We start from the raw sequence: 14,355 nt of genomic DNA on the forward strand, positions 1-14,355 counted from the left end.
ATGCTTACGTGTGACAAAGTTCATTAACCCATTCCCGACTGCAGTGGCCGAGCTAAAATTCTGTACATCTGCAACATGACTTCCATGTTTTTATACTCTCGGCCCCGATTGCTTCAGGCAAGCTTGCCATAGACCCTCTTGACCAACTTATCCACACGTGTTACCACTTTCAGGGAACTGGAGACCTGTATGCTTAAATCCTTTTGTATGTTAATTCTTCTCAGGGTTCTGCCATTTACTGTATACTTCCCTCCTGCCTTTGACCTTCCAAAATGCATCACCTCACCTTTGTCTGGGTTAAATTCTATCTGCCATTTCTTCACTCATGTCTCCACCCTATCCATATCCTGCCGTATCCTCTGGAAATCCTCTTCACTATCCACACGCAGCTCCCCGAATCTTTGTGTCGTCCACAAACCGACATTCTCCTCCAAAGCATTTACACACATATTACAAACAACGGGGTCCCAGCACTGATCCCTGTGGACACCACTGGTCACATAACTCAAGTCAGAAAAACACACTTCCACCGCTACTCCCTGTCTTCTATGATGAAGCCAGTTCTGTATCCATCTTACCAGCACACCACAGATCCCATGCTGCACATTCTGTATCAGCCTGCCATGAGGTACCTTCACAAAGACCTTATTAAACTCCTTGTAGACATGTCCTCCTCAATCACCTTTGCCGCTGACTCAAAATACTCATTCAGGTTTATGATAGGCGACCGCCCCAGCACAAAGCATGTTCCTATCGCTAATAAGTCTATCTTTTTCCAAATGTAAGTAAATGCTGCCCCTACGTATGCTCTCCAATTATTCCGCTACCATTGATATAAGGCTCAGCAGCCTGTAATTTCCTGGATTATCCCTCTTGCCATTCTTAAACGAAGGATCAACACTGGCTATTCTCCAGTCCTCTGACACGTCTCCTATGACTAAAATGGAGAGAACGTTTTCCTCCAAGGCCCTAGAAATTTCCTCCCTCAGTATTCTGGGATAGATCCTGTTAGGTCCACGGGACTGCTCTAACTTAATGCTTTTCAAAACATCCCACACCTGTTCCTTTTTAAATCAACATGACATTCTCTAGCCTCACCATCCACTATGTCCTTCTCCTTTGTGAATACTGATGCAAAGTATTCGTTAAGCACATCACCCACTTTCTTTGGTTCTACGCATAAATTCCTCCTTTGTCCTTGAGTGAATCTATCCTTCCACGAGCTACACTCTTGCTCCTTGTACATATACATAATGCCATGGGATTTTCCGTAATCCGTAATGCCAACATGCCATTGCCCCCATTCAGCCATCCAAACTCACTGTTTGAGTTCTTTCTTAGATTTTCCAGGGCCCAGAATGTGAACTCTCCTTTCTCACCCTCATCCAATAAAGTATCCAAATCATGGTCCGCGAACTTCTGATCTTTCTTATTCGCAATTGCATTTTCAGTTTCCACAATATAAATGAGAACAAACAGAAACATTTAAGCGTGTCACACGTAAAGTTATATGGTAATATAACACGGATTGCAATAGTAGCTTCACAGATTTAAAACAAGTAACAAAGCCATGATAATCATCCTTAATCATAAAAATAAATTAGAAAAATACACTTTGAATGAATAAATGAGAATAGGATTAACGGTTCAAAGGATAAACTTCAACATGCCTTTAAGATAGTGGAGTCTTTTGAGCGGTAGTGGTAATATTGGGAAATATTGCACTAGAATTCAGAGATGCATGTTTAAATGAACATATGTAATTATGGGCAATTTGAATCTGTAGAATGATTGGGAGACTCTAACTAATCAAGAGTACAAAAGAGAAGGAAATTCTGGAGTGGTGATGGGATAGATTTCCAAAGCAATACATTGGGGAATCGACAAGGGAAGAGGCCATCCGAGACAGTGCAATGAGAACTGATTAGTTGGCAATCTAGTTGTGAGGGAACCCTTGGGGACGTGTGACCTTAATATGATAGAATTCTTTCTCAAGATAGATGGTGATGCAATTGATCCTGAGATCAGTTTCCTGAATCTCAGCAAAGGTAACTGTGGTGGTATGAGACATGAATTGGCACTGATGGACTGGGAAACATTACCGAAAGGAAAGACAGTGGACAGGCAAAGCAACCATTTAAGGAACAAATATGTGAATCCAGAAGTTGTTTATTCCTGTTTTGTACAAGGGTGGTAAGGGAACTGTGGCCAAACCATGGCTTACAAGGGGAATTAGAGATACTATTAGACGAAGAAGCATACAAATTGCCAAGAAAAAGCAATAGACCTCCATTGGGAACAGTTTAAAATTCATCAAAGGAGAGCCAAGGGATTGATTAAGAATGGGAAACTGGAGTTTGAAAGAATGCTAGCGGGGAGCATGAAAACTGACTGTAAATGTTTCTCTAGATATGTAGACAGAAAAAGATTGACAAAAATGGATGTTGGACTCTTACAGTCAGAAGTGGGAGAATTCATAACGGGGAACACAGAAATGGCTAAGGAATTAAATTCGTAGTGTGCTTCAGTCTGCACAAAGGAAGACATGAACAATGTACCAGACGTTCTGAGAGAAACAAGTATTAATGAGGAGCGGAAGGAAATCAGCATTAGTAGAGACATCGTACTGGGGAAATTGATGGGATTGATGGTGGATAAATCTCAGGGCCTGATAATCTTCATCCCGGAATATTTAAGGGAGTGGCCCTGGAAATAGTAGATCGATTGATGGTTATTTTCAAAAATTCTTGGGACAACAGATTGGAGGGTAGCTAGTGTAAGCCCGCTACCTAAAAAGGGAGGCAGAGCGAAAACAGGAAACTATAGACCAGTGAGCCTAACACCACTAATGTGGAAGTTGTTAGAATCCATTGTCAAGGATTTCATGACTCAACATTTGGAAAGCAGTCGTACAATCAGACGAAGTCAGCATAGATTAACAAAGGAGAAATCATGCTTGACGAATCTATTGGACTGCTTTGAGATTGTAACTAATTGACTGGACCGAGAAGAACCAGGGGCTGTGGTTTATTTAGATTTTCAGAAGGCTTTCGACAATGTCTCGCATAGCACACTATTATGTAAAGCAATAGCACATGGGTTGCCGGTAATATCTTGAGATGGATAGAAAACTGGCCAGGAGATAGGAAGCAAAGAGTAAATGCATCTTGTTCTGCTTGGCAGGCAGTGACTAGTGGGATACTGCAAGGATCTATGCTAGGACCCCAACTATTCATATCATATATTCGTGATTTGGAAGATGGAACTAAATGTATCAGCTCTAAATTTGCAGATGATACAAAGTTGGGTGGGCGGGTGTGCTGTGAGGAGGATACAGGACAGGAGAGATTGTTCAGGGTGATTTGTAAAGGCTGTGTGTGGGTATACGCATGGCAAATGCAGTACAACACGAATAAATGCGACATTATCCACTCTGGTAGCAATAATAGAAAGACCGATTATTACTCGAAGGGGTGTAACGTGAGAGATACTCGGCGGAGCCTTGGCGTCCTCATGGATCAGTCGCTGAAAGTAAACACGCAAGTATAGTTGGCAGTAAAGCAGGCAAATGGTATGTTGGCCTGCATAGCGAGAGGATCTGAGTAGAGGAATAGTATATGCAATTGTATAGGTCGCTGGTGAGGCCACACTTGGAGTATTATGTGCAGTTTTGCTGTGCTTTTCTGAGGAAGGATGTCTTTGCTACAGAGGGAGTGCCATGAACGTTTACATTGCAGATTCCTGGGATGGCATGTCTGTCACACGAGGAGAGATTAAGTCGGTTAAGAATATATTCACAAGAGTTTAGAAGAGTGAGAGGGGATCTCATAGAGACTTTAAAAGTTCGAACCGGGTTAGACAGGGCAGATTCTGAAATAATGTTGCTGATGGTGGTAAATTCCAGTGCGGGAAACATAGTTTGAGGGTGAGGGGTAACCATTTCAGAACTAAAGTGAGGAGACATTTCTTCACCCTAAGGATGGTGAATGTTGGTAATTCACTACGACAGAAAATAATTGAGGCCAAAATTTGTGTGATTTCAAGAAGAAATTAGATATAACTCCTCGGGCTAAAGGATCCAAGGGATATTGCGGCGTGGGCGGGGGAGGGGGTAGGTGCGGGGACGAAGGGGGTATCAGGATATAGAATTTGATGATTAGCCATGATCTTCACCGGCGAAACCGTCTCGAAGGGCCGAATAGCCTACTCCTGCTTCTAGTTTTCATGTTTCTATCTCTCTGCCTTCACTTTAAAATTGTTGTTTCATAGCATGAACTTATGGGCGTTCCCAATCTGATCCGTCCGTCGGGGGCTTGGCTACTCTCCCCTTGCGTCGCACTATCGCTGTAGAATGAAGGCTGCGGCAGCAAAGGGGAGTTTAATCGGGATTTTTCAACGCAGGTCAGTAAATTGGTAAGGAATCCCTGGCGGCTCTTGGCTTTCCACCGCAAGGCGGAAGGGTGTGTATGCTCTCTCTCCGTAACTTCTGCTTCCCTCTGAATAGCAGTCACTTGCTGCTCAACTTGCTCACTGAAAATGTCTGCTTTCCAACTCATTTCAGGCCATAACCCACAGCGAGATCAATGCTGTTACTGAATTGTAATTGGCTTTACTGAGGCGAACTTAATTCTTAGTTGCCTTAAGGGGGCGGTGATCAATGTATTGTTCGAGGTGGGCATGGTTAGTTTTAAATCAGTTTCTCGAGTGCGATGGTCATCTATTGATATAATGTCTCATTGTTCCTTGACTGGCCCTCCAAGTTGTCAATTACTTGTCGGACCATCAGCTCATTAAAGTTTGTTCATTATTATAATTCTTGCTAAGAGAAAATAATGCTTCGTGATATTTTCATTGCCCAGCTATTCAGATTGGCGAACATTATATGTAACGGAAAATGATTGGGAAAAATAACAGTTCGGGTTCTTTTTCAAAGATTCTGAAGAGAGGAAAGGCGAATAAAAGCAATAATTGAAAAACGGTCAAAAGATGGAGCTTGTAGATGGTTTTAAGACCCAGAGGAAGAGGTTAGCTGCAAATGGACGTGGTAAGTTTATTTAGATAAATGCCGAGTAAAGGACACCCTGGTCAAGGTTCAAAGACACGCTACTCTTCGCACCATTCTAGTTCAACCCGCTGTACGTTTGTTGTCACCCTTTGCGTTCCATGGACAAGACATCCACCCACTCTTTCTCCTTGATACGGGATATAATTGTAAGTGTTCATGCTTGCAATTATAGAGATTTAACGAAATATCTGGGGGCTGAGAAACTTCAACTTACACACCCCATCGTATTCCACCCTATCATAGAACTTCCTTTCCATCCATCCTTCAACATATTTAAACATTTTAGCATCTATTGCATTTCTACAAAATGCAAGTACTGCTGATGCCGGAAATCTGAAATCAAGGTAGAAAATGTTAGAGCTACCCAACAGACTTGGCAGCATCCGTGGCGAGAAAAATAGAGTTAATTGTTCAGGTCAAAAAATATTTCCTAACCATCGACTGTATCCCCTCCCTGGCAAATATCTGGGGAGAATCAGGCTGTTTGCAATATTGATGTTATGTTTGATTCTTAGATGATATTCTGACCATGTATTAGCAACTGCACGAAATTTGTTTACTTTTATCTTTGCAATATAGCAAATTCCGTCCTGATCTAATACAATCTGTCCCTGCAAAACTCACCTATGTGTTTGCAACATCCAAGTTTTACTACTCTGATTAACTTCTGGCCAGCCACACACACCGAACGCTCTATAAACATACAGTTACCTAACAGTTTGCTGGCAATTCCACAACTCTCATCAAATCGTTTCATCCATTAGCTATGTGTTCGCTGATCTACATTTGCTCCCAATTAAGCAATGCCATTTGAAATACTTATCCTTCCTATTTACACAGCCTCCTTCCAATCTCTGTGATGTTCTCTAGCCGTAAAGCCGTCGGCTGTACCGCACTCTCCAAATTACGGCTCTTTGAGGATTCCAAAACTCCATTATTCCGCCATTGGCAGCCTACACGCCGCTTTCAACGCACCAAGCACTGTATTGCACTACCAAAACCTTAATCTCCCCGCCTTTTTCCTCCTCTAATAAACACCTTAACACTTCCCTATTTGAAGTTTTACGGCCCAAGATACCTCGTTGTTCGATGAGGTGTCAATTTTTACATTACCATGGCGCTTTTAAACATTTCGACTCAAATTGGACGTGGAGGGCTTGAGGAAGAGTTCTTGGAATGCTGTCGGGATTGTTTCATTGAACAGTATGTTACAGAACCTACGAGAGAGCGAGCTATCTTGGATCTGGTTCTGTGCAATGAGACAGGTAGGATTAAGGATCTTCTTGTGAAGGATCCTCTTGGGATGAGTGATCATAATATGGTGGAATTTCTGATACAGATGGAGGGTGAGAAAGTAGGGTCCCAAACCAGTGTCCTCTGCTTGAACAGAGGGGAGTACGATAGGATGAGGGTGGAATTGGCTAATGTAGACTGGGCGAGCAGACTGGTAGGTAGGACAGCTGAGGAACAGTGGAGGATTTTTAAGGAGATTTTTTTAAGTACTCAGCAAAAATATATTCTGGTGATAAAGAAGGACTGTAAGAAAAAGGATAACCAGACGTGGATAACGAAGGAAATAAAGGAGAGTATTAAAATAAAATCAGATGCGTACAGAGTCGCCAAAAATAGTGGAGAATTAGTGGATTGGGAAAGCTTCAAAGAAAAACAAAGAACGACTAAGAAAGCGATTAAGAAAGGAAAGATAGATTATGAAACTGAACTAGCTCAAAATATAAAAACTTATAGTAAAAGTTTTTACAAGTATATAAAAAGGAATAGAGTGGCTAGAGTGAATGTTGGACCCTTGGAAGATGAGAGGGGGGATTTAATAGTGGAAAACGAGGAAATGGCTGAGACTTTAAATAAGTTCTTTGTGTCGGTCTTCACGGTGGAAGACACAAATAGTTTGCCGAATATTAGAGATCGAGAGTTGGTGGGAGGGGAGGTCCTTAATACAATTACTGTTACTAAGGACGTGGTGCTTGGTAGACTAATAGGACTGAAGGTAGACAAGTCCCCGGGCCCGGATGGAATGCATCCCAGGGTACTGAAAGAAATGGCTGAGGTAATAGCAGATGCGTTAGTAGTAATTTATCAAAATTCGCTGGACTCTGGGGTAGTGCCGGCTGACTGGAAAACAGCTACTGTTATGCCGCTGTTTAAAAAAGGAAGTAGACAAAAGGCGGGTAACTACAGGCCGGTTAGCTTAACGACCGTAGTTGGGAAGATGCTAGAGTCCATTATTAAAGAGGAAATAACAGAGCACCTGAATAAGAATGGTTCGATCAAGCAGACGCAGCATGGATTCATGAAGGGAAAGTCGTGTTTGACGTATCTACTGGACTTTTATGAAGATGTCACCAGTGCGGTTGACAGAGGGGAACCGGTGGATGTGGTGTTTTTAGATTTCCAGAAGGCGTTCGATAAGGTGCCTCACAAAAGGTTGCTGCAGAAGATTGGGGTACACAGAGTTAGGGGTAAGGTGTTGGCGTGGATTGGGGATTGGCTATCTAACAGGAAGCAGAGAGTTGGGATAAATGGGTGCTTTTCTGGTTGGCAGTTGGTGACCAGTGGCGTGCCGCAGGGATCGGTGCTGGGGCCTCAATTGTTTACCATTTACATAGATGATCTGGAGGAGGGAACTGAATCTAGGGTATTCAAGTTTGCTGATGACACGAAGGTGAGTGGGAAAGCGAATTGTGTGGAGGACGCGGAAAGTCTGCAGAGAGATTTGGATAGGCTGAGCGAGTGGGCGAGGATCTGGCAGATCTAATATAACGTTAGCAAATGTGAGGTTATCCACTTTGGAAGAAATAATAGTAAATTGGAATATTATTTAAATGGAGAAAAATTACATCGTGCGACTGTGCAGAGGGACCTGGGGGTCCTTGTGCACGAATCGCAAAAACTCAGTCTGCAGGTGCAGCAGGTGATCAAGAAGGCGAATGGAATGTTGGCCTTTATCGCGAGGGGGATAGAATATAAAAGCAGGGAGGTCTTGCTGCAACTGTACAAGGCACTGGTGAGGCCGCAACTGGAGTACTGTGTGCAGTTTTGGTCCCCTTATTTGCGAAAGGATATATTGGCCTTGGAGGGAGTGCAGAGAAGGTTCACCAGGTTGATACTGGAGATGAGGGGTGTAGCTTATGAGGAGAGATTAAACAGATTGGGTCTGTACTCGTTGGAGTTTAGAAGGATGAGGGGTGATCTTATAGAGACATATAAGATAATGAAGGGGCTGGATAGGGTAGAGGTGGAGAGATTCTTTCCACTTAGAAGGGAAACCAGAACTAGAGGGCACAGCCTCAAAATAAGGGGGAGGGCCGGTTCAGAACAGAGTTGAGGGGGAACTTCTTCTCTCAGAGGGTAGTGAATCTCTGGAATTCTCTGCCCATTGAAGTGGTGGAGGCTTCCTCGTTGAATATGTTTAAATCACGGGTAGATAGTTTTCTGATCGATAAGGGAATTAGGGGATATGGGGAGCAGGCGGGTAAGTGGAACTGATTCGCTTCAGATCAGCCATGATCTTGTTGAATGGCGGGGCCGGCTCGAAGGGCCAGATGGCCTACTCCTGCTCCTATTTCTTATGTTCTTATCTTATGTTCTTATTTCATTGCTTCACAGGCGCGAAATAAAACAAAATGATGTTGTAAATCATCCATCATCTTTTGTTGCTGGTCGCGCTACAAGTCATTCCAAAAGTTGAGGAAGAGCGGAATGGTTACAAATAAATGATTCTATGAAGAGCGGAATGGTTACAAATAAAACGTATTTTCTTACCAACGGGCATAGGACTTCAAACGTCACTGCTCTCGTCTCAGATTCAATACTCAGCAGACAATTTGCATAGTGGCAAACACATGGTCAGTGCAGCCAGACATCAGTTGAGCTTTATCTTGCAATGTTGCCGAATTTGATCTTTCTCTTCATGTTCCTGTCTCTCCCGATGATCATTTTAACAGGTATTGAGATATTCTCTATCCCAGATGACTTATTAAATAAAGCATTTTTCCACAGTTCTCACATCAGTTCTATTAAATGTAATTCGTATGTATGTAATCGTTTTCTTTTTTGCATTTCCATGCAGAAATGTGTACCAAAGTCTCTGGTTTCACATTGAATACAGTTAATTAATACAAACCTTAAATATATTTTCTAACAGGTGCTCCAGGAGCTTCGATCAGCGTGTCTCAAAATCCTAAACAGGTAACTATATTGAGGGGGACAAACATCACCTTCTACTGCATAATCCCCCTTTCTCATGACAATGTGGATGTCGAGGTGCTTTGGTGGAAACAGGGTGAGAATAAATATATGACAAATGGAACCGATGACAGAAAACGATTCGATTTCAAAATTAAAGGAGGTGGTTTATTTGAGCTGCGAGACGCGACGCCCCAGGATTCAGGAATCTATCACTGTGCAGTGATCCGTCAGGGAAAAAATAGTGGAAATGGAACAGGATCAAATTTAATTGTCTGCGGTAAGTGACTGAAACGACCGGGAATGTCAAGCACTCTGTTTTGCCATTGTTTTATTGTGCTGCCTTTGATGTTGTAAAGCTCTGTGCACAACTGCTAATTACGCAGCGCAAATGTGGCATTTTATTTGCTGTGTTATTCCACACGGCTTGAAATACTCAGCAAATCAGGGCATGTCTGCGAAGAGAGAGGCAAAGTTAAAGTCTCAGGTCTATCAACTTTTTGAGTAAAATGTTACCTGATTCATCTCAAAATGTAATTTTTACATCAGATTTCTTAGCCCGAGGTTGGCCCACGTAGTCTCGATTCCCCAGTCAGAGGAAACAACCTCGCCGAATCTATCCTGTCAAGCACATTTACAATCTTGAATGTTCCAATGACATCACTTTATTCGAACCTTTTCATTCTTCGCCTGTATGAGTTTCCATAAATTTATATAACCTTGCTTTTATTACCGGTGTCGGACAGATTGTTTTTCTCTTGCGGACGCTGTTGACTGATCTATTCTTACGAACATAAAGGGAAGCGAATGACGATATAATTCATCTCTCATTCCTTACTCTGAATATTTCTCCACCAACCTGACTTTCCCCATGTTTTGTTCGCAGGTACACCAACTCCGTTAAAGATTTTCGCTAAGCATCCCGCAAGCAATTCAACTACGTTCCTGACTCTTGTGTGTCAGACGGCTGGATTTTAGCCGGGTGATTTGACCCTCCTTTGGTATAAAAATGGCATCAACATCACAACGGAGGGAAATTCGATCAAACACCAGAACGCAGAAGGACTGTATGAAGTTTCCAGCTCTTTTGAAGAGCAGCACTTTGTGCGGAACGAAGCTGTTTACATCTGTTTGGTAACTCACATCTCCCTCCGGACTCCCGCCATTACCATTCACACTGTTACCAACTCCTGCTCAGGTATGTGGCCAACAGGTCAAGAAACAATCTCCAAATTCAGTAAGGGGCATTTCTTGGAGTTTATTGGCACTGGCAATTTTAAAATAATATCTCGAAATATCCAATCGAAGAAAATCTTATGTTTTCAGTCAAGATATATTGAATCAAACATATTGTCAAACCTAAGTAATTGTACTGACTTCCGACTGAATGCTGTATTACAGCAGGTTCTTAGTTGTTTGAAAATAAAAAAAGAACAAGTGAGTTTTCTCTCCCATCCAATTATTTTACACTATTAACCTATTATTAGACATTGAGTTACTTCTTATTTTATTTTCCCAGTATCAGTTTTCCTCCCACGATTTTATAGAAAATGAAGCGCCAGTTTGTTTTATTGGCCTCATGTGAAAGTGTCAGAAGCCAGCCGTTTAGATAACTCCTATTGGGCTTGTTTCTGTAGAAAGGTAATTACGACCCGTAACGTTAACTCTGTTTCTCTCCACAGATGCTGCCAGACCTACACCATTTTCTGTTTTTATTTTTCTTTATGCAGCGTTTTGGAGCGGGGAGGCATTTCATAAAATGCATTTCGACTTTAACTGTGATTTGCTTCCATTAAATGTAACTGAAACTCGTCTGATTAATGATAGCTATTTCCGTTTAATTAATAAATAACCGAAATTTAATTTGAGGGTGAAAGGTAAGCATTACTTTGACAGCGATCTCCTTTCCGATGTAGTGACCGTCTGCAGTTAATAAACTGCAGACAACTGAGCATTTATTTTGTTGAATTGAAACAAAAACTACTCCTTTCAGCCTTGGCAAGTCCAAGTCTCACTAATTTGCCGCGAATTAATCAAATAAGAGTGAAAGAGGCAAAGAAAATTGAAGTTGCAGAAAACGTCCTTCTGTCAAATGGAATGTTAACCCTCTCACGCCAATGTTTAGAACATCCGAAACTGGTAGTCTCCCTGGCAGATAATTATGGCCTTGTGCCACCATTTGTGAAAGTAAGTTACTTTTACTTGCAGCTTTTGGTGGTAAATGTCATGGCCCCTGGAGTTCTGGAGTTAAGTCTTTAATTAGAAATACTATATGTAAAATGATTGGGAGACAAAGATGATCCGGCTGCTCGTTTGTAGTTTTTCCACATCATATCTAGAAAAATGACTTAGGGTTATTTTTAAACGTCCTTCTCCTAGGGCTGTCGTACAAAGCTGCTGTTAATATGAGCAGTAGTTTACCCAATCGATTATAGTGAGAGTCAAGGATAGGTAATGCAGAAACAAATTAAAACACAGAACCAACCATTTTTTCTTGCAGATTCTGATGGTGGATGTCATTACCTCTGGATTTCTCGGTGTGTCATGGGTGGATTGGTGTTTCTGATGCTTATAATCATCACTGGGGCGAAATTGATTTCGAAGAATAAAGGTAATCCATAATTTTCATTTTGAGATAAATCTTCAGGGCGATCGTAAGGGCGCCCTCACGTAATCCCACATGTCTTTAGAATGCAGAAGGAGGCCTTTCGGCCCACCCAGATTTCATTGGTTCGCTGAAAGTGCATTCTACCAAACCCCACTCCGTCCCTTTTCTCCGTAATTTTGCATGTTATTTCTTTTGAGATATCAATCAAATTCCCCTTCGAATACATCGATCGAACTTGCCTCCAACATCCTTTAAGGAAATTCGTTCCAGACTCCAACCACCCTTTGGGTGTACAAAATCCTCACGTAATTTCTATTGCTTTGCCTATTATTTTGAAACTGTGCCCCGTAGTTTTTGATGTACATCTGAGGGAAAAGTGTTTCTCACTGATTGCCCTGTCCATAGCCCCCAGGACGTGGGATACCTTTATAAACTTTCCTCTCAGCCATCTATTTTCCAAGGAAAACAGACCCAATTTAAACAATCTATGCTCATATCATGTTTCCTCAGAATCATTCTTGTGAATTTCCTCAGCAGCCCCACACGATAACTATTCAATTAATATTTATTTGAAGCAAAAACAATCTTTTTCTCAAACTCCAGCTGAATTCAGAATGTTAAAATGAAAGAATTGCCACAAATTGAAAAGAATCACATGATTTGGACAACACCAATGACGTTTTCAAGTAAAATGCTATCAACGTCTCTTCCAGTCGCTGTTCCCGAATGCTGATGAATTCATCGATTCGGATTTCCAACAAAGCACGGAAAATTTAACACCTCAAAATCACTGCTGATAGTAATCCAACTTGATCCACCTCGAAATGTGGATTGTTCACTTCAATGTAGGATGCGATTCTTTATTGTGGGATCTGAAGACGCTTCACACACTGGTCTACCTAAAAGTTTATTCCTCATATCTTTCTCTGTGGAAAGAAAACGATCTGCGGGTATTATTAATAAAATGATAATTTTCGTTTTGTTTTACCAATTATCTCTGTATTGGCACTCGCAGCGACACATGTCATACTATGCTTGTAGGGAAATGTCGTGCTTATATTACTGCAGCAATAGTTCAAAGATGTGGATTCGTAATGCCGAGCAAATGGGGTAAAACTTGCAATGGGATGGTGAGAGTTTGAATTCAGCTGATATATATATAATATATATATATATATCAGCTGAATTCAAACTCTCACCATCCCATTGCAAGTTTTACCCCATTTGCTCGGCATTACGAATCCACATCTTTGAACTATTGCTGCAGTATATATAATATATATATATAATATATATATATATGATATATATATACATAACATGTGATCAGTAAAAGATTTGTGATTTGAGAGATTAGCATAACATGTTAAGTATCCGTTTAATATACTTCGGAGCCGAAAACTCGACATATCGCGATCCATCTATATGTGACTCCAATCCTACAACAGTATGGTTAGCTCTTAACAGGCCTTTGAACTGGCCGTGCAAGCAGTTTACTTCTCTCCAACGAAAGATGGAGAATAAATATCTGCGTCAGTGTTGCCCACGTGCAAAGAATAAATAAAACAAAATTCTTTGGTTTAACGTTTTTTGCATTCTTAGCATTCTCGTGCATTTCCAAAAAAAAATCACTTCCTTTGCAGTTTAAGATTACAAATATATTCAGGGTGTCCACATAACTCAATACCCTGACAATGGGAATGCAATCTTGTGGCTCTTTGAACAGTTTTTAGTAGATGAGACAAACATTTTTCACAATATTATTGGTCCACTTTACACATTGGTTCCCGCTTGTTTAATCTATATTATAGTGTCTTGCCTTTGTGATTTAATATCCAGCGATCTTTCCCATTACTGCTCTTCACTGACTGCTTTGCAGCCAGAATCCGGTGTCTCTTTGAATTCTATCCTTAGATGTTATCAACATAATCAACTGATAATTTTCTTCATGGTTGGAAAGCTCTACTGTTCTGTGCGCTGCATTCCCCCGTCATATAAATTCCTTGGAAAGCACAAGCATGGAGACTGACTGAATATCATGATCATGAAATGTATTTAAAATGCATTAATCCGGTTAGGTATGAAAATGTAACAATACTGGACCGTGAGCTGGTAAATTCTTATAATTTATCCAAGAAGAGGATTAAAATTTATATAAATGTTGTGGAAATGGAAATTGTTTACTCCGACTTATTTCACAAAAGGTCTTTATCTCTCTTTCATGTCCATTAAAATATTGTTTTGATAAGCATTTGGTACTTCTTGAGATGTAGGTGCAGGTGGTTAAAGAAATACTGAAAATTACATTGGTAGTGTCATCGACACACAGCTCTGTACTAATTACATACAATTATCGGAGCGTTGCTTTTGCGAGTTGGCATTGCATGTCTAAGATGTTGAAATTGCCTGGAATTGTGTTCTAATTGTAACACTGTAGTTTAGTGAAAATCGACAGAACGAAATGTCAGTCACAATAGGC

The 14,355-nt window shown here is 41.1% G+C and overlaps 1 gene segment (V, D, J or C); it reads left to right on the plus strand.

Moving 5' to 3' along the window:
* Positions 1-8,960: 8,960 nt before the first annotated feature.
* On the plus strand, positions 8,961-10,246 carry LOC144493114 (T-cell receptor alpha chain V region 2B4-like). The segment is given in 3 exon segments: positions 8,961-9,027; positions 9,228-9,548; positions 10,155-10,246. Coding segments are annotated over 3 exon segments (474 nt in total).
* Positions 10,247-14,355: the final 4,109 nt, after the last annotated feature.

Source organism: Mustelus asterias, chromosome 4 (assembly GCF_964213995.1).
Source record: "Mustelus asterias chromosome 4, sMusAst1.hap1.1, whole genome shotgun sequence".
Classification (NCBI taxonomy): domain Eukaryota; kingdom Metazoa; phylum Chordata; class Chondrichthyes; order Carcharhiniformes; family Triakidae; genus Mustelus; species Mustelus asterias.